The sequence below is a fragment of the Chroicocephalus ridibundus genome, chromosome 5 (assembly GCF_963924245.1).
Source record: "Chroicocephalus ridibundus chromosome 5, bChrRid1.1, whole genome shotgun sequence".
In the NCBI taxonomy this organism is placed as follows: domain Eukaryota; kingdom Metazoa; phylum Chordata; class Aves; order Charadriiformes; family Laridae; genus Chroicocephalus; species Chroicocephalus ridibundus.
The window spans coordinates 24,565,591-24,585,651 of record NC_086288.1 but is presented as its reverse complement, the minus strand read 5'-3'; the positions used below and the strand labels follow the sequence as shown (position 1 = coordinate 24,585,651).

At 45.0% G+C, this 20,061-nt stretch overlaps 3 protein-coding genes across 7 annotated transcripts in view; 1 reads left to right on the top strand and 2 right to left on the bottom strand.

Annotated features, from left to right (window-relative positions):
• The window catches only part of SLC20A2 (solute carrier family 20 member 2), a 58,046-nt gene extending 43,463 nt beyond the window's left edge, over positions 1-14,583 (bottom strand). For 3 of the 4 annotated variants that reach the window (XM_063337342.1, XM_063337345.1, XM_063337347.1), the window contains exon 1: positions 14,464-14,583. The gene's annotated coding sequence lies outside the window, so the exon portion shown is untranslated. Of the gene's footprint in view, positions 1-13,661; positions 13,677-14,463 lie in introns of those variants that run through there. The other variant, XM_063337344.1, reaches the window with a different exon arrangement.
• On the bottom strand, positions 2,250-17,976 carry SMIM19 (small integral membrane protein 19). 2 transcript variants are annotated; one of them, XM_063337353.1, is made up of 3 exons: positions 17,399-17,976; positions 17,158-17,282; positions 2,250-4,395 (listed from the first exon to the last, which is right to left on the bottom strand). In XM_063337353.1, exons 1-3 carry the CDS (start codon positions 17,563-17,565, stop codon positions 4,343-4,345), a joined length of 345 nt encoding a protein of 114 aa, XP_063193423.1. In that variant the 5' UTR covers positions 17,566-17,976; the 3' UTR covers positions 2,250-4,342. The 2 variants fall into 2 exon arrangements, with proteins under 2 accessions (XP_063193423.1, XP_063193422.1); XM_063337352.1 differs by lacking the exon at positions 2,250-4,395 and adding an exon at positions 15,142-16,046 and having other exon boundaries at positions 17,399-17,941.
• Positions 14,002-16,821, top strand: LOC134516766 (basic salivary proline-rich protein 1-like). The gene is made up of 2 exons (XM_063337351.1): positions 14,002-14,558; positions 16,684-16,821. Exon 1 carries the CDS (start codon positions 14,003-14,005, stop codon positions 14,555-14,557), a length of 555 nt encoding a protein of 184 aa, XP_063193421.1. The 5' UTR covers position 14,002; the 3' UTR covers position 14,558; positions 16,684-16,821.
• Positions 17,977-20,061: the final 2,085 nt, after the last annotated feature.

The window sequence follows — 20,061 nt, the reverse complement described above, 5'->3', positions numbered from 1 at the left end:
TGGCTGTCTCTCACTGGCAACCTCCAAAATCGGTGTGGCCAGCAGGACAGACGACCAACTGCTGCTGAAATGAGCTAGCTGAACGCCAAAAGGAGGAATGGACCAGGGGCACAACCAAAGAGGGACCATGACACTCAGAGGTGCCGACCAGGGCTATGGGGGTAAGTGGAAGTAGATGAAGCCAATACATTGTGACAATGGAAATTCTGCTGCCTTTTTTTTTTTTCCTATAAGCATTGCATTAATAAAGATATAAAGGTGGAAACAGCAATGAAAGCTGTGACCTTGGCTTCATTTCATAGGAACAGGAGCCAAATATTACACCAGGAGGCTGTTGACTGTGCCTAATTCTGTATGGAGCCCATGCAAAGAATGGCACCTGCCAACTAAAAGGCCTGTTTCCCCCCCAAAATCCAGCAGCTGCTTATCTCTGCTCTTCAGAGTCCACGTACTGGTCCACATCTACCTCCTGTAGCATTTGCTGCTGAAGACAAGAGGAGCACGATGGTGAAGCAAAAACCTTGAGCTCCACCTACAAGGCAGAGTTAACGTCACAGCTACTTCGCTGTAGGCTGACAATGCTGCTGGAGCTAACAGGTGGCCAATAAACTTATCACATTGTCCAGGAATTAAATCATCGCCAATGCAACACACCAAAGAATGTCCCATAGATGGGTACTTGGCTCAGTGAACACCTCTAAGAGGACTTACTGAGGGCATGTGGTCCTGTGAAGCAGGTCAAGAAAAGCTAGGCTTTACCCTCTATGAAGGAAAATGATGCACTTCAATGCTTCTCCCGTATGAGAATCAGCACTGAAAATCTTAGAAAAACTGGACCTACAAACCAGCCCCATACGGTGGGCTTGGTCAGGGATCTTATTGTCAAGAACTCTCTCTGCCTTAGATGAGTTACTGCTCATGGAGAGATGGCTCCATGTTTTACCTGGGCTTTTTCTAGCCTGGGAGCAAACCCTGGTAACACTGGCGTTTGTGCCTACTGGTCCAGTGCCTACATCTAGGTGGAATACAAAGAGTCTTCCTAAAGGTACCAGCAGAATAACACATTGCCTCCAGTGAACTGACGAGTGTATTCGTCTGCAGCAAGAGCTGGAATAGATAGAATTTCTCCGCTTGCCGACACAGAGGCTATAAAGAGAAAAGAAAGTCATTAAAGTAGCAGAAGATATTTCTTTGAGTACATGGCACCAGCAAACAGGGCCAGCGGCTAATGTGCCTCACCCTCTTAAAAAGGTGTTTATAGCTGAGCTGTGCTGGTGATAGTGGTGCATTACAGCACCCCGGCAGTTGCCCAGAGGAAGAAAGATAGCATGGATGCTGCTGAGAGGTCAGGAATAGCAAAGGGGATTCCACAAGGAACTCTCCCTTCTTCCCCGCCTTTCTGGAGAAGGGTGAGAATCAGAGCTAGCCGTGCCAGGATCCTGTTGTGCCCACCACAGCTTGAATTGGGACTTCCCTACACCTATGCGTTTCCCTGGAAGAAAATGACCTAGAGAATGACCAAGAAAATGGCACAGCACTGACAGACCTCTCCGCCCCATACAAGCACCAAGAGAAGAGCCACACCACTCCAAGGCAGGGTGCAAATTCCCAGAGCGCTGAAGTATCGGGGAAAAAATTAAGCAAAAAAGGACAAAAGAACGTAAATAAATAAATAAAATTAAGTCTACAGCAGCCAGGTATGACAACCATGCCACGAAATGAGAGTCCTCTGGAGTATGGAAGCACACGTGGAGCACATTTCTTGCAAGACCTGGAGTGGACCACAGTCTACCTCTGTCATACTGATAAGGAAAAAATCACTCAGTGTTATCCATAAAACAAACGAGCAAGTGGATCATCATGTAAAGAACACTGAATACTCAGGAAAAAATAAATTCTTTTCAACGAGGAATCCATAATTAATAAACATCTGGTTGTTTCTGGTCACCAAGACCTTCAGAAGTCATAGAAGTCGTTTTCTCTTCTATCTCTTCTACGCATAAGTTAAAAAGGGAAAATCAATTATGCCTTTTTTTCAACTGTCAATCAGTCTCTCAGCCTTGAATTAACCAGATGTTGAATTAAATCCAATGAATAAAATAATGTGAAGAAAACAGTTGCTCTGAAGCAGTGGAATACACTACTCCCCAAATGGGCTTAATATTTCAATCAACACTGTCTCCAAGCTTTTAACCAATTATCTCCCGCAATTTGATTTTGTTTTCTTTAAATCTTCAGCAGACACGAACTCCTTTGAGTCATTTCATTTAATACAAATAACTAAACAGTTTACAATAAATTTGGGCTATATTACAAGTTTGTTTCTTTCAAATCTGAAGTACCAGGGGTTTAAAATAAACATAATCCTTTCCAGTTTTAAAAATTTGTCAACCATTCTCCAAAGTAAACCAGAACATAGACCACACTGTTCATTAATATTCATTCAACCTAGGATACCTGGTGTCCCTATCTAACGTGAAATTCAGGTGTGCAGAAGACTATTCTGTACCTACTTTAAAATACAATCATCAGTTACTGACAAATATATTTAAAATATGAAAAAAATTACAAACTGGCCCACTGGCTACTCGACTAATCCTGGGATTTTATTTTGTCTGGGATTCTCTAGGGTTTATTCAGAAAACAAAGTAATTGCACAAACTCAGAGGCACAGTTCTCCATCAAGAAAGTCTTCCATATAAACATGCAAAAACCCACACCGAGAGTGCCTCATGGGTGAATCTAAAAAAAGCAAATACTATGAAAGGAGTAATGCTGGAAGAAACACTAGGTGAACGTAGAGGCACAGGTAATACGAAGAAAACAGAAGTGTGCAGATTTACTTGTTCCAGTCAACAACAGTAACTAAAGTTTATTGATTTCAGTTTCAGCAGCTAATAATCCATGAAAACATTTTTATATGGTACAAACAATACTATCCCATATTCAAATTTCTATCAAAGTAATAACATAGGCCAGGATTTTCTCACATTCATTGCGATTTACTTATCAATTAGTACAGTAATATCTATTTTAAAATATAAATATTACTAAGTGCAAATAGTTTTTGTATCCAAATGTAATTTAGCTGCTAAATTATACCAAAATATCTAAGTAAAGAGACTGAAAAAAATAGAACTGTTAGCTACAAAAATAGCTGAACACATTCTCAGCCACTGTCTCTCAACTGTTCCCTTTATATCCACTGTAAAAGTATTTCCAACACACTAATCATATCTATTCGGAAGAAACTAAAATTATATGATTTCAAACTATTTTAATTAGAAAAACAGTCCGTGAACAACTGCTTTTACTCTTCCAACTAATTATATACCCTTAAAGGCCAAATATTCGGCCAGTATGCAAAAATAGCCATAGCCTTTTATTAAGGGTAAAACAACAGATAAGAGTTTGTAAGAAAAATAAAGATGCTCTTTGCCTCTACCAGCAACACTGTCCAATATAGGAAACTACATTTAATTTTAAAATTTTAAAGGCATATATGTCAAAGTCTTAGTAACTCCTTATCAGAGACTTACTAAAAGTAAGTCTATTCACAGCACTGTAACTTGCTGGACTGCATGGCTAGTATTTCCTTGGAGATACTTCACCTAACAGCCAAGATGTTAAAAAAACCCTACGTTTCTAAAAAGCTCTCCCCTAACTCAAAACAAATTAAGCTGCATGTAAAACCCCACAGCCCTGCCAAGAATCCTTTCCTACCTGGAAAATTTTTGTGACCAACAGTCAAATAAAAAAAGATTGAACCAATTAATATTTGAATCTGACATCTGTCTAAGGACAGCATAAAAACACTCAAATTAGAGGGCTAACTACTCTTTTTTTTTTCTTTTACCTATGCACCTGTCATACTCTTTATGCAAAGGCTGTTTATTAAAGGCAAGCAAAACCTGTGATTTCCCGTTTTGTAGTGGTCATGGTCTGATCTTTTCCACATTCACTGTAGTTTTCTACAAAAAACCAAAACTGATTTCAAATACAAAGCTATCTAATCCACAAATAAAAACTACAGCAACGTTCTGCTCTTCCTAAAACAAGTTTGAAGCCATGATTATATTAAAGACACAGATGTGAGGGGATTTTTCAACTTCCAAACAGATATGCAAACAAAGTATTACAATCCAGGGGCGCAGGTAAATGAATAAGCAAGCAAACTACGTGAAGTTAGCGCAGCGTCCTCTCAAATCCTGCAATCCCTTCTAGAAAGTCTGGGTCTACATCTCCCTCTTCTTTACTCATGTTCTTCTCACATGGCTTGGTCTCAGAAACTTTCCATGCCTGTAACGGAAACTTGAGCCAACTTCTTAAATGTATGATTTCTTCATCTCCACTCATCATCCACTTCTGTTTCTGAGAAGCTCCTCATCATGACACCTGTATCTCAAGAAGCAAAACAGGAAACATCACAGGGATGAAGCAAGGAAAGATGAATAATAATATGCCTCTGTGTCTTTAATAAAATCCCAACTTTCGTTCAAGTTCCTTTTAGGAAATCAGTTTCCTTTCGCAAAAGCAAACTTTTGCCAAACTAGGCACGTAAACATTGCCTGCCAAAATGGGGGTAACCAATGAAATCTCCCATGTGCACCTCCATTCCTGACATGATGAGCAGGAGAAATCCTGTACCAGCTAGCCTTACATACTGTGCAAAACATCGTCGGGTGCCAAGCTTGCAGAACTAGTGTGCAGCAGCCAGCTCAACTAAAAGAAACCGCTGACCCATCTACTAACTTATCTGCTACCGAAAACAATGCAAGTTATCTTTACCCAGGACCCGTTTGTCCAAGTAAGTAGAGCTCTAGCCCTCAACTGAGATGAAAAACAAAGATGTAAACCTCTCGTCTACTTTCCCCAATGCTCCTTAATATACGCAACTTCCACAGTACATTTGTGTTTTTACACACTTAATCGGGTACCGGAGGAGACGCTTTCTCTGCATTACAGCAGTTTAACTACAAGGTAACAAAGGCCTAAGGTACTTTCAACGTGTCTTTGTCCCCAGACTCATGTCATAAAATTTGGGGTTGTGGCGGAGCGGACTTGCCTGTCTGTTTCTGCCATCCAAAACTCGGGATCAAGCAGGCCCAAAGCCAACAGCAACACTGTTCAGAGTCTAACAACAAAAAGGCAGAGGGATGACTCATCCGCAAAATGGAGATACAGCCATCTTGTGTCCAAACAAGCAGCCCAAACCATTTGCCTGCCTCACGATTTTGCCCGAACGCTGAACGAGGAGGTGCAGGAGAAATGATCTCTGCAGCCTCCCTGGCCATGAAGCCTTCAGGGCAGATAAGCAGGCACCAAAGCTGTTCTGCCAGCCAGCTCTCGGCCAGACAGAAGCATGAAAGTAATTTTCTCTCTCCCTTTTAGGGTTAAGGCCATCTTTAAATAAACACTAGCACCAAAATCTCTTCCTAGAAGAGGCAGAGCAGATCCTACCTCTTATCAGCTACCATCTCAAATTCTCAGAATTCCATGTCCCATCTGAAATCCTCCTTTTCTTCTGCAAACACACTTGACAGCAGCATGCTCCATACACAGGGCACACTTCACTCAGAAAGACAGCACAGTCCTTCGCCAACTCCTCCCAGCGAAACAACAGGCCGTTCCTGCTCTCTTACACTAGAAACGAGGGACAGCCATAGGGACACAGTCACATCCGAGCACAAAAAGTCTTGGCTTTGGTTCTTGCACATTGCAGTACAGAAGATAACTGAGCCTTGGACAGTCAAAGCGAGAAACCCTCTGACAACGCTCTGGTTATTGCAGAAACAATACCTGTCAAGTAACCGGACAGAAATGTATTTGCTGTGCAAGGATTATATGTCAAAGAAAAACACATATTCTGAATTCTGGGAGTAGTCCTTACCCTCAGAAGCGTTTTGGAGGCAAACAGTCCTGAAAGCCTGCGCCTCAGTGATCATGCCCACTATTGAGAAACATGCTATTGCCTACTCAGGCAACTGAAAGGCAACTATCACAGATTTCGAGAGCTTACAGAGCACAAAAGCCGAGGCAGCCACACACATCCCGTCAGCAAGTCATCCAGAACATGTCCAGATAACCATCCCATTATTTTATACCACAGTGATTCTTAATCTTTTACCATGATCAGTGTACACAAGAAGCAGAAACTACCATTTCACTGTTCCATACTCATCATAACTCCATATTCTCTCTGAGCATCAGAAATTAACTGACAAGTAATTCAATTTATTATTGACATCCTCACTCGTTAATCAGATGTCTACATTCAGCATATGCACCGTACAGATTACAACGCACCCAGGCTGATGACTGTTAAATGCAGAAAGAGAACTGCAGAAAGAGATTAATAATTGTCAAAAAGATCTGACGCTGGCTGTCACCTGAAACAACCGAGGAATTTCCTGTTTTCTTTTGAAGAGACAATTTACTGGCAGGCTGGTACTTCTAACTTTGATCTTCACAGCAGCCAACACTGGCAGAAGAATTTCGTAGCTCAGTAACAAAACACAGCAACCTCCTGGACTGTTAACTCAATTACAGTATTTTGGCAAGGAAGCCTTTCCCTTATACCTTGGGGAAAGTCTTAAGATTACACAGGGCATGTTTTAAAAGCACACATGCCTCAATTATTTGCTGTAACTGTTCATGAACCTAATTGCTTTCAGAGAAAAAGTATTCCACAGGAACTTGCTTGGAAGACTGATATTTTCCCTTGTTTCCCGAGGAAACAAGGGTTACATAACCACAACTGACTGTCCCATGCACAGAAACGTAAATTATAAGGCCAATTTCAACCTGATCTGATGGAAAAGGATAGAGATTTCACAGGTGCTCAATTCCTACAACAGGGATGCAGAATAAATAACCAAGGCAGTCCCCTGAACAACATGCCTCGTTCACAAAAATCATCGAGACATTATATTTTAATTAAATATACACAAAAACTACGGGGCAGTGAGGGGCTGCTCAGACACTGTGCTGTTGGGAAAATCAGGGATGCTAACAGTATTGCTATATAATGGAAAGAAAGAAGGGAAGATGTTTATGGTACCTCAGTGACACCAAAACTGAAAAAGCTGCAGTAAACTCATCCTCCCTAGTTCAGCTGCTCACAGAGCTACTTTTTAATCTACGGAGCAATACAGCCATGCCTTGTGTGCCCATCTCAATTCCATCTTTACGTGGGCTGCTGCTGACATGCCAGCAGGCACTTCTCAGGATTCATTAAAGGCATTTGGTCAACAGTTGTCCTCTTTTGCCAACAAGAAACTGGAAAAATAGACACATACTGCAGTGCAAGTGGCCTCATAAAATCCTTAAAAAAAAAAAAAAAAAAAGAAAACTCTTCTCAAACCCTTTCAACAGGATTCTATCCAGGCAGGGTAAGCTAAGCACTGCCACGACAGGTCAGATTGCTGGTCCATCTGTTTGAGAATCCTGCCTCCTGTGATCGGGACCAGATGCTTCAGAAGGTGGAACAGCTCAGGTAGTGAACAATGATGTAATTCACCCAAAGGGGAAATTCCTTCCTGACCTCATCAATTAGCGTGAAGGTTTATATGCTTATTTTATTTTTAATCCTATTTACTGCAACTCTGGATGTTGTCATTATATATATAAATGTCCAGGTCTGCTTGGAATCCGACTAAACTTTTGGCCTCAGCAATATCATGTGGTATAATTATGCCAGGTTTCAAATGTACTGATTTTCAATTTCACTTAAACATGCCTTTGTTTGTGCACTATGGGAACTAGCACAGCTATTAACTACCTCTCTTCCCCTTCTGAGGGCTCCAGCCCTTGGCTTGCACCATAAACTCCCATCCCATACGGTGCTCTGTTACAAAGCAGGAACGTAATCCGAGGGCCTTTAAGGCAACAACTTAGCAACAGTTATCCAGCAACATTTCTATATGCTAAACTTCTGGGATCTGCTGGTAGGATCTTTCTGGCAGCTCCACCAGAATTTCACCAGACCTTACCCTCTTTCAGATCCTGCAAGCTCACTTTTCTGATCCTTTCCACTCCAGAGCTGCCACCTTTATAAGCAAACTGTTTTGCCCTGTGTTGTGTGCCTTCAACCCCCCTGAGATTCTGATAAAATTAGTTATAAAGGAACCGACAGGAAGCATACCATGCTGAGCTTTTCAAGTCACACAGGAACCTCTCCCTCTCAGCAAAGAATTCCCATCTCCATGCCTGGATAAAGAACAACAGTGTCCAACCAAGAAAAACCAATCCCATTTTGCTCATGGCTGATGTTCCTGTGGGATGCAGGTTCCTCTGTTAGCCTACGTTGTTATGGATGAGCTCATGACATATTCACCATGATTATTACGCTAAGTACTTACTAAAGCTCCAGTGCTATTAGTCACTGCTGTTTCTGCTCACACAATGCTTGCAAGAGGCATGCGGGACAAAGCCACACCTTCATTCAACAAGCTTGTTGAAAAAAAAATAATGATCTATGCAAGCAGCAGACAAGGATGGGAGACTCTTAAAGCAAACTTGAGGTTCTAGATCCTCTCGTCTTCCCAAAACAGTCCTGCTTTCAGTAACTATTTGGGCTGCATTTTCTTCTCCTAGCCTCTGGGAAAAGAAGAGAACTTTGGACCCCAGGCCACAGGTTCTTAGTCCCAAAGATCAGGTCCAAACGTAGGGCTGGCTGATATCTCATGGGAAGATGGCCCCCCAAGGAGATGACGAAGTTTTTAGAGCATCTGTGAGAAACAACAAATAGCCATCACTGTTTTACCGCAAGTGTTTTGATTATGGGCTTGGAACTGGTGAATTATGGCAAGAGAGTACTACTTTGCCTCAACCAAAAAGAAAATTACACCATTTCATCCTTCTTTAGAATAATCCTCAGGCAAGCAACCGGTCAAGAGAAAACTCCTGTCTAAACCCACGGTCCATAAACAAATGGAGCTCTTTAATGATCAAAATAGCACTAACAGAACTGGTAACAGGCAACACTTTGCCAAGCGTTAGCTCATTAAGTAATGCAACCACATACAACTTTGTCTATTTGAGTATCATATACTGATCAGAGTCAATAAAAATCACAAGTCTCATGGCTGTCAAATTGTCCCATGGTATACTTCCCAGTGACCTCCCCATGCTGTTTAATAGTTACGCAGCAGTTTTAGGAACTCTGCTCCAGAGCGATGATCTTAATACTTTCTTCCTAAGAGGCCATATACACTTTCCTGTTCTTCTGTCTCACGTGTGTAAAGACAACACACTGGTCAGAGTAACTTCTACAATGCTCTTAGGCAACGCTCAAACAGAGGTCCAAGCCACAAGTTTCAGAGCAGTGCCATACCAGCATCTCCAGGACCTCTGATCAGCCATCAAGTGGTTTGCCTTTGGCATTTCAGGATTTGCTGAGGTTGAAAGAGAAGACAGTAATGATAGAGAACAATTCTCCCATCAGCAGTAGCAGAAGTAATCTTGGAGGCCTCGAGTGCAACGCTTTCACCACTTTTGGATTGTTACTGAATACGAAGTCAAAAAGATGAGATATTTTCTGTTTGTCACACATAAAAATGGAGTTTGGGTAAGGAAATCTTTTAATGGACTCAAAGGTATTTTTGGCTGCTAGAATTCTCAATCTGCTGTGCTAAAATTAGCTTCGAATAAATGTGCAATACAAGCAGTACATACTTTGCCTAAGAAAAAATCCACTGGCCACTTACAGATCATGTGAACTTGGTTATTTAGTTGAGCTAAGAACACCAGTTATTCCAAGCCTTATCTGGCTGTAGATTTGGATCTATTTAGCAATGGCACTGCCACATACCAAAACGCACAACGAGCCACAGCTCATTACCAAAGTGAAGGCAATTTGCTGAAAAAAAACGTTGCTGCCATTTAACAAGATGGTCATGAAGAAAAGAGGTAAGATTGAAAAAGCCCGTACCTCTGCCTCTACCCTTCCAACCTTGCCTCTGAAAAGAAAAAGCAGTCCACCCTTCCTTCCATATTACAGTATAAAGAAATTGGACGCCTTCAACTATCACTCCCTGGTGTCCACCAACCAAAGCTATGGAAGATGATATTCTTACTTTTTTTTCCCCTTCAAGCTTTTCATCAACGAGTAGAAGGGTTCCCTAAGTTCTGCTCTGTTTTTACCACCAGTGTCACTCTCAGAAGTTGGTTCTAATGTTGCTCATCGGAGTGTACACCACGATCTGAGCAACGGCAAAATAGAGTCGTTCAAACATACCAACTACTCTCTGCTGGGTAAAGTTCACAGCAGCTGTTCGAATCCCAGAAAGAGATCTGAGAGGAGTGCCATAAATAACGAGATCACATGGAGTCTCCCATTGCACAACCAACGTACATCTTTTCCTGTTCAGGAATTTATGCTTCCCACCCTACGCTGTCAGTCAAGAGCATATTCCAAACTATATTTTCAGGATGATCCAGAGGATATTTTGGAAAGTAATACAGCCCTCCTGCCAGGCGAGTCTTTTCAAAATACTCCTTCTATTCCATTACAAAAAAGACAATGTTTCTATAATCTTGTCCAAACCGCGGTCTTTCTCAGGAGCAAGCCATAGACCCACTCGTGCCTTTATACATCACGGATGTATACATCACCAGTTCCAGCAAGACTGACAGCCTGGCGGGAACCGAAGGGGACTACTCCTTCACAGACTCAGGAGCTAAGTTTGTCTTCAGAAGTGAAAATGTAAGGTATTTTCTCAGACTCCAATTTCAGCAAATCCCTGATTTGAGCAGCAAGATTTTTAAGATCATTAACACATTTTACTGTTAGATTAAAATTATACCCAGTTCTCCTAAAACACCTCATTCCAAGGCCTCTCTGAGGGGAGAATCAATTTTCAAAGCAGTGCCTGGCTATAACTGAGAAAGAAGATATATGGCTATTTTATAAAATTGAGATTCTTTTTTTCTTTTTCTGGAGTTTTGCCACAAATTGCCTTCGAGGGCTTGGTTCAGAAATTCCAAATTCAGTTTATTGTTTTTCTCATTGAGAACTAACTCCTTTTAGTAATTCTGTTAATCTTGGAGTTTGGAGTTATTTTTATTAAAGTAACGCCCAGAGTTCAGATATTCCATAAAAAGATCAGGAATTATTTTTATTAAAGTAACACCCAAAGCTTAGACATTCCTTGCAAAAAGCAGGCAAAGCACCTTCATTCTTAAAAAGGTCCTTAGCCTTTTCCTTGTAAGCACAGATTTCACAGAGACAACTGAACACTGAGAAGTTTTATCAGCCTTTTTTTTTTTTTTCTGGGAGTTGGAAAAAGGAGTTATTAAGGCAGGATTTTTCCTGCCTAAAGACATCCTGAGCCTTTTGCTCTTAACACAAGGTGTTGGTTTTTTCCTCCTCCCTTCTTGTCTTCTGTTACAGAAGTAGTACTGATTTCTGCTCCCCGATATCAGATTTCTCATGGGACATTCGCACTGGCTTTGGGGTGTTCTGCCAGCAGTCATTATCTCTGGTCATACTCAGTACCTGTCCCTTCGTCAGCAGGGAGTCCTGCCGACCCAGGCAACACCAATTTCTGACAGAGCTTGTTAGACTACAAGAAACTTGTTCTTAGCCCTTAACTCTTATGCCACAACAGAAACAGGGCTGCAAAGCAAAGGATCTTACCTCCTTTCTCAGGGGCCCGAGGCACTGAAACCTTCTGCTCTTCAGTGGCAGCCCTGTCTCAAGGACAAGAACAAGTGCTGCCTTTTTGTGTGAGCGACTATGTTAATAAACTAGGTGACAACACCCAGGTTCCTTACCATGACTAAAACACGGTTTAAGCATTCGGAGGGCAAAGGGAACGCCTTTTGATTGCTACTTCCGATTCAGAACATACGCAACCATGACTGAAGAGCGTGCTTTGTCAGCAAGCCTCCTCCAAACACCATTGCTCTTTAGGCATAACAGGCCAAAGACATCATGGAGTTAATAGCACGTTTTCCAACAAGATGCTTCTTCTCTGTTGAAGAAGGCACGTAGTGACAATTTTCAATCTCTTTAATGTAGAAATTAGGGCTGGGGCAAAAATTCCTTCGAAAGAGAGGTTAAGTTGCAACATCCCCACCTTTCCCTCTGCAGCGTGTATAATTTCAGCTTGCTCAATAGCAGCGGCACTCCCGAGTTCAGGAGGACTTTAAAAGGAACGATTATGCTCACAAAAGTAAGCTAACGTGAATAAACTGCCCAGGCAACAGGGAGACATTCCAGAGCCCTGTGCTGTCACCAGGCTTTTGGCCAATGCTGCTTAATCATATATGCAAAATGCAAATTACATAAAGATTCATCATAGGTTAGAATATTCTCAATGAATAATTTTGCATTGCGCTGAAGAAACTTCTTGGCAAACCAACCTTGGACAAAGGCACTGGGATACTCTCCCTATTTTCAGAGTTTCTACTTGGCGTCAGCGGTACAAGTGGCACAGCAAAGGCTTCCCCTGAGGGTCTTCTTGACAGACCGGGAGGCAGAAAGAAGGAAGTTTGAGAACAAGTTTAGCACCACCCGAGTGTCACTCTGCTGAAATTTGTAACTCTTATGGCTGTAACACACCACAGCAGCTGCTACAGGCTACGTTGTCATCTGGGCTCAGACGGCACATGCCAGTTCATACTATCCGAGCATGTAACACTGGACTGAAACTCAAAATGCTCATGGCACGGGGGAAGATACTTTCACAAGAAGGCCCACAGAGTTTACAACTCCAGCTTTAAACACAGCCACACTCATAGCTTAGAAATATGTAAGACCCTCTTGAGCCTTGTCACAGAATTTATAAAGCTCTATCTGAAAAGCTTTGATTTTCTGAGCTGCACTGAGTATAAAACCTAGCCAGCCACATTTTAGTTATGAAGAGAGAGGTAACTTTTCCACCACTTAGCAGAAGATTATAGTTTTCGCATAAGATTAGAGAGTCATGGTTGTAACTTCATCTGAAAACTGCATTTACAAAGATCTGACTGTTCAGCAGCTCCCATGGACACAACAGAGCGGTCAGATTCTCAACAACATCCGAGTTATAATTGAGAGCAACTTGCTAACGCTTTTTTGCGGTATCTTACATATGCAAAGTTTTAACTGCTTTGAAAGCCTTCCCTCGCACCCTTTGTGCGATCAGACACCACTAAATCTACATATCATACACAGCTTTTTAAACAGCATTGGGTAAGCTAGTAAGATTTGCCTCTGTACAGCATTCTCAAAAATAAACGCGACTAAAGATAACTTTGGCACAATTTTTTTAAAGGTCGCAAGCTTTCCCCATCCAAGACATCTAATAATTCAGCATGAACAAAGGTCCACAAGAGTTTGAGAATCTGTTCCTGCTCATGCCTACAAGCCCAACTAGTGCAAATGAACATAAAAAAATAGATCTACTGTCTCTACCTTATCTGCCTTTGCTTTTATTCACCAATTTTTTACTACCAATTAAAGAAAGCACTTTATTTCTACATGCAATATCATGAATTAATGAGTAAAGATCACTGCAGAAATTTGAAGTAAAATTTCAAAAGGTGGCTGCACTTTCCATTCCAAAGCATACTTGTATGGCAAAACTAAAATATAAAAACTCGCAACAAAACAGGGTATAGTTTTGCTAGGACAGAACTTCGATAACTGCACTTAGGTCAGGAAAAGAAACCACTACCTGCCGGTCGCTCATGGTTCAAGCACCATTCTTCTCATGCAAACGCGCTAGGCAAATGCGAAAGGCACGTGCCCCGGAGAAGCTTTAGCTTTGGTTGCCTCTCCTTAAACACGTTTTGTCTCTACAGGTAAGTTGGTGAAATACTTGTGCTGCTACCTCAGGTCCACGAATACAAGCGGAGCTGGGAGCCGCCTGAGATTTCTATGCGCTTCACAGTGCTTCCAGCTCGGCTGTGAGGAAAATTGTAAAATTACTAGTTACAGACGGCCGGGTTTAGGAAGCCGGAGAAAAGGGTTTCGTTCTGACACGCTGCTTTATTGAAGCGCGCGGGGCCGCACCGGATGGCTGCCGAGCACAGTAGCCCCGGCCAGCGTGACAGCAGATGCTCCATGAGGCAGGGCTCCTCGCCGGCTGACCGCTGGGGTGGGCCGGGCCGCTGGGAAGGCGGGCAGAGCTCCCGCTACAACCACCGCGCCGGGACGCCGCTACGGCGCCGGGTCGGGCTGAAGCCGGGCACAGGAGACGGAAAGCCCTCCCGCGGAGGACGGAGGGGGAACCCACCCGGCCCGGCGGTCCCACAGCCCGCTCCGGAGCCTCAAGCGCAGCCGGAGTCGGCCCCGGTCGCCCCCTCCCCACCGCCGCCCGTGCTCTCTCCTCAGGCGGCCCCTTCCCGCCTCGCAACGGCCCCCCGCGCGCCGCCACCGCGCGCCGCGCCCCCCCCCCGACCCCGCGCCAACCGGGCGAGGGGAGGGGCGAGGGCGGGGCGCCCCCGCGCGCGTGCCTCGCCGCGGCCCCCACTCACCGCCCGGCGGGCGCTCTCCGGCCTCACAACTGCAGCGGCGGCGGCGGCAGCCGGCACGGCACGGCCCGGAGGCGGAAGCGGCGGCAGGAAGTGAGGTCGGCGCGGAGGGGAGGGGGGCGCTGCTTCCGGGGGAGGTGGATGGATGGGGACGCGGGCAGAGGGGCTGCGCCGCCGGGCCGGGCGTCCGTCCGTCCCGTGTAAATACCGCGCAGCCCCGGGGAGAGGGCGCGCAGCCGGGTCGTCGTACGGACGGTGTAGCGTAGGAAGGAAAAGGGGGAGACGCGGGGGGAGGGCGGGCCCCGGGGTTCCCGCGGCCTCTCGCTTCCCTCTGCCCCGCGCTTCGGTTTTTCCCGGTGACGGGCGGGGCAGGTGTCCGGAGGGGCCGCCGCCGCGGATGGCTTCACCCCAACGGGCCCCTTTCCCCGGGGCGCACGCGCCTGGCCGCCTCCCGCCGGGGTCGGTGCGGCCCCGTTCGTGCTTCAGTCCCTACAGTACAGATGATTCGGAACTGCAGTGCTATTTACCACTGCCCCAAGGCTTCATCTATTTTAGCACAGAATTGGGGAAAAAAACCCTCCTTCTGGGCGTAGGCCCCCAGCGCTGTGTGCGGTTTGTTAGTGTTCTGCTCACCGCTCAAGTCGTGCGATGTTAGGAATTACAGCAGGATACATCTTCAAGTAGTTTTCATGATGCTTTTATTAAGAAGTGATTTATGCAGTATTCTTTAAATTAAATGAGTTTGTGATTTACCTAGAAAGAAATAAAGTAACTGGGGTGTGATGTCTCTTCTGCATAAGCCATGATCTTTCTGTTTATGCAAATTTTTATAGACAGTTCCATTCTTTAAAGCAATTTGGCTAAATTACGCTAACCACCTTTGCTATTAACGTTACCGTATTGGCTTAAAGTGTCTTCTAGACATCCAATTCACCGTGTACTTCTTAGAGCTTCTCCAGGAAAGGTTCACGGTATTGCACGTGCAACCTCCATATAAACAGAGAGGGCAGAATCTCTCTGCGCTACCGCCAGCAACATGCTGGGCTCTCAGAGCTATTTGTTCGCCTTCACAAGGCAGTAAGGCCACAGTATCTTCACTCACATTTACTGAAATCATTCAGCAAATTCAGCACTGTGTGATCAAGAAACAAAAAGGTTTCCCAGCAGATAGGTACTGCTTTACTTTCCCTAGGGTGCCGTTACCAGAAAAGGTAGGAGCTGATTTCCAAGGTGCTGGCAGAGAGAGAAATAATTTAAAATATTGGTAAGACTGCACTTCTCTACCTTCGGAGGTTTCTCTGAGCAGGTCTGTCCTGTGTTGGGTACTTTCATGCTCAATGTTTCAGTAGGCACTCAGTTTACTTCATGGGGCTCTGAGAACAAAATTTTTTAGGAGAGTCCCCTTCCTTTACCCCTTGCCTTTAGCTATGTATCAATTAAGAGGCCTTGAAGATAGCTCCACACTGACTCTTATCAGCACTGGAAATAAACCCTGAGTTGCTACAACTGTGGGCTTCACTCCACTGAGAGCTGTACGCTTTCAGTCTGTTTTGGTGGCTGCTGCTGCTGTTGTTCATACTTCCTTGCTGAAAAAAAGAAACACCGATCAACACCAATTATACCATTTATTATATACATGCATATATATGTGTGTGCCTGTATACATATCTATATATATACACATGTATAAATAAGACAACAATCAAGAAACAGACTTGGAGAATGTCATTTCACCACTTAGCCACACAAGGGGAAGTTCGACTCACCACGTGGAACTAGTCCTTTAGTGCATGGCCTTGGAAAGGCTGAACAGTGGGGTCATAGCAAAACATCAGTAAATTAATGGCAGAAAACTATGATTCTGTTCAGGTCCTTTCATTTAAAAAAAAATTAAAGACTATGGCTACAGATGACCTGAGCGACTTGTTAGTCACAAAGTTGATCTCCACATCACTCATCTCCTCCACAATATACAAGCCACAAGCTAACAACTACATTGACTTCAAAATTAATCTGGTTAGCAAGGCAAAGGGAGATCAAAGAGTTGTGTGTGGTGGAACAAACACCAACAATGAATGCCAGCAGGCATTACTCTGTAGGAACAAAAAAGGATCTGCTTCCTACAGAATGCAATGGCCTGGCTTAAGAGTCTTTATATTAAATCTTTACATTTAAAAGGTGGTTTCAATTCATTAACTTATTTCTTGCATGTATTCCCTCTAGGCATGCATGTATGGCAGAAGTGAAGCAAGTACAGGTGTTTCTCTGAACTGGACCTCTGGAACATCAGAGGCATGGGGCCCTTTCCTACCTCCATCCTGACCTTCAACATTAAGACAGGAGTGGCAACACATATTGGTACAGTAAAATTCTCATTTATTTTCAGTGTATGAAGTTGAATTACTTGCAATTCCACAGTCCTCTCAACTTTTACAAATCCTTCCACGTTTTGACAATAGTCAGACATTCCCAGCTCTCTTTAACTTCACCATCGGATTCGTTTTGTCAGCTAGAAGAGACTCGCACGGCCGCTCCCTCACACCTCAGTCCTGTGCCCCACGCTCCGGCAGAACCCCTGCTCGCGGGGTGCCACAGGTCCCCACCGCAGTGGGACAGGCCGGCTGGAGGCCACCCCCGCAGGAACCGTCCCCAGTAACCCCACGGGCCCAGGGGAGCCCCCTCTCTCCGTTGACTCACCGATAGAGTACATCTCCAGCTGCTGCCGCAGGCGGATCTTCTTCATGCTGTCGTAGAAGTTGGGCTCGGGCGGCGTCTCGGCGGCCGGGGGCAGGGTGAAGATGCGCATGATCCTCCTCTTGTTCCTGCGACGGGAGCAAGGCGGTGAGAGGCCCGGCCCGGCTACACGTGGGGCCGGCGCGGCCGCTGTCCGGCGGGAGCCCTCGCCCCGCCTCCCACCGCCCCCCCTTTCCTCCCTCACCGGCGGGCGTAGACGAGGAGGGCCAGGCTGGCCAGCACCACCAGCAGGTACACGTTGGTGGCCTCGTTCCACGCTTCGTGCACCGAGTAGTCGATGGCACCACTGTCGCCCAGCGCCGCCGAGCCGCCGCCGCCGCCTACCCCCCCGGCCGCCGCCGCGGCCGCCATGGGGGAAAAGCAGCCGTTGGCGGACGGCCGTTAAGGGCGGTGCGCGGGCGGGAAGTGACGTCAGGCGAGGCGTCCGGGCCGGCGTGAGGCGCCGTGCCTCGGCCTGAGCGCCGCCATCTCGGGACGTCAGTGAGGGGCTGCGACCCCCCCTCACCTTCAGTTTCCCCTCTAGCTGCCAGTGCCTGCGGGAGGGGACATCAGTAAGTGGCAGTTTCTCCCCCAGCCACCGGGGTTATACAGAATCGTAGAATCGCCCAGCTGGGAAGGGACCGTTCAGATCATCTAGTCCAACCATGAGCCTAACTCTGACAAAAACCATCACTAATCTAAACCGTATGTCTAAGCACTATGTCTGCCCATCTTTTAAATACCTCAAGGGATGGTGCCTCAACCGCTTCCCTGGGCAGCATGTTCCAATGCTTAATAACCCTTTCAGTGTAAAAATTTTTTCCTAATATCCAATCTAAACCTCCCCTGGCGCAACTTGAGGCCATTTCCCCTTGTCTTATTGCCTGTTACTTGGGAGAAGAGACCAACCCCCCACCTCTCTACACCCTCCTTTCAGACAGTTGCAGAGAGGGAGAAGGTCTCCCTTCAGCCTCATGGTGCCAGCGTCTGAGGAGAGGCGTGCAGGTGGGCCGAGGGGCTGAGAGAGGTGTGAATTCGGCAGCTCTGAATGCCTGGCAGGCCTGGAGTCAAGAGCACCTTGGCCCACCTGGGCTGGTGCTCGTCCTGCGGCGGCGGTGGGGTCATGGGGGATGTAGCTCAGCAGCGCCTGGTGACGAGCGAAAAAGAGGTTCGGATTGTCACGAGCATTCACTTTTCACACAGGAACTAAATTTGACACTTTAGGTTGTCAAAATAGAAACGGCGCTTCCTGAAAAATCTTGCCTCTTTTTTTTTTTGGGGTGCCAAAATGGGAGTTGCTGGATATTCAGATGCTGGAGCAACATAGCTTACTCTGATGCTCCATATGCTTCTGATGCCCAAAAGCACAATTCTAGGAGCATGCTTTGGCAGAAAAGGAGGAGCAGAGCAAGCGTTTCGGTTTAGAAACTTGAAAAGTTGTCTAAGCTGCTTAATGAGATGCAGATTAACTAGCCAGAGGATGTTCTAACACACACATACACACATGCTTTTTTCTTTTTTTTTTTTTTTTACTGCCTGATGTGGCATGTATGAGCTACATGATAGGCTAGATGTGCTGTCCTTTATCCTCTCTCCTGCTTCTTTCTATCCACCTCTGCCCCTGATACTTCCTTTTACCATATCTTCTTTCAGATACTAGAACTATTATAACACAGACACTGTGGAGATGGTTCATCTCCCTTTTCTTTACGCATATTTGGGGTATGTGCTTATGTTGCGGTTATTTGTCTTCACCCTTTATAAGGCAATAAGGGGAAAAAACAAGTATTTTTAGGGCATGATTTATCTAACCTATGTTAAACATTCAGAATGAGTCCTCCTGTGCCCCATACTGAGTAAAGGTAGTCTAGACACCTTGCTTGGATGGCACTTGCTTTCCAAATGTCCAGCCAGCCTGGGGAAACACCACCTTTTGGGGAGCCATTTTCTCAGTGCAAGATGTGCCAAGTCATTCTCTTAACATGCTATGGAACAGAATTATTTTAATAGGCCTCAGATCAGGGCATAAAAGGAGTCAAAACGACAATATAAAAAAAAATAAAAAGCTAAGGCACTGTTATCATGAGAAAAGTTCCTTGCCCCACATGGTGTGGGAAAGAAGAGTAGAACAGCAATTAGACATAATTCTAGGTCATTAAATCAGGATGGCACCCATGCACAGAACTGTGGAAACCACTAAGGGGGGGGAAAGGGGTCCATCACTTATGCAACATGCCACAAAACAGTTAATTAAGCATGGTTTCACAAGGATTTTAAACAGTTTCTCATGAAGTTGAGGCCTTTTGTTTGCTTTTTTAGTATGTTGAACTTTTCTGCTAACAGGCCTGGCAAGAAAGTGTTACGCATCTTTGGAAGAAAAGTGGGAAGAATAAACTTAAGTAACTTTAGTGCTTTTTATATTTCATGACTACCTCTAGACATCAGTTGAGATCAGGCTCTCTTGTATGGGGTGTAGAGAAGCTGTATTTAACCTGTATCTAAAGGCACTTTTTGTATTAACCCTGCAGCTCTGCTCTGGACAACCCCGGAAGGGGCTGGAATGCCCCAGGACTCCATACCCATCTTCCCATCCAGAGGAAATCACGGCCCACATCCACAAAGCATGACTTTGGGTCTCAGTGTTTTTACTGCAGCCTCCAACATGCAGAAACAGGCTCTGCCTCACTCAGCAGGTGCCTGATTTGTTTGATTTAATTAAATGCTTGATTTAAGGCTCAGATAATCCACCCACCACTACCCTAGAAGACAGGCAGAGAGAGATTTTCTTGCCCCACGTGCCCCTCTGAAGTTAGCAAACGTGAAGCAGTGGGTAGGACAGGGCTGAGTTGAGGAGAACAGCAGCACAAC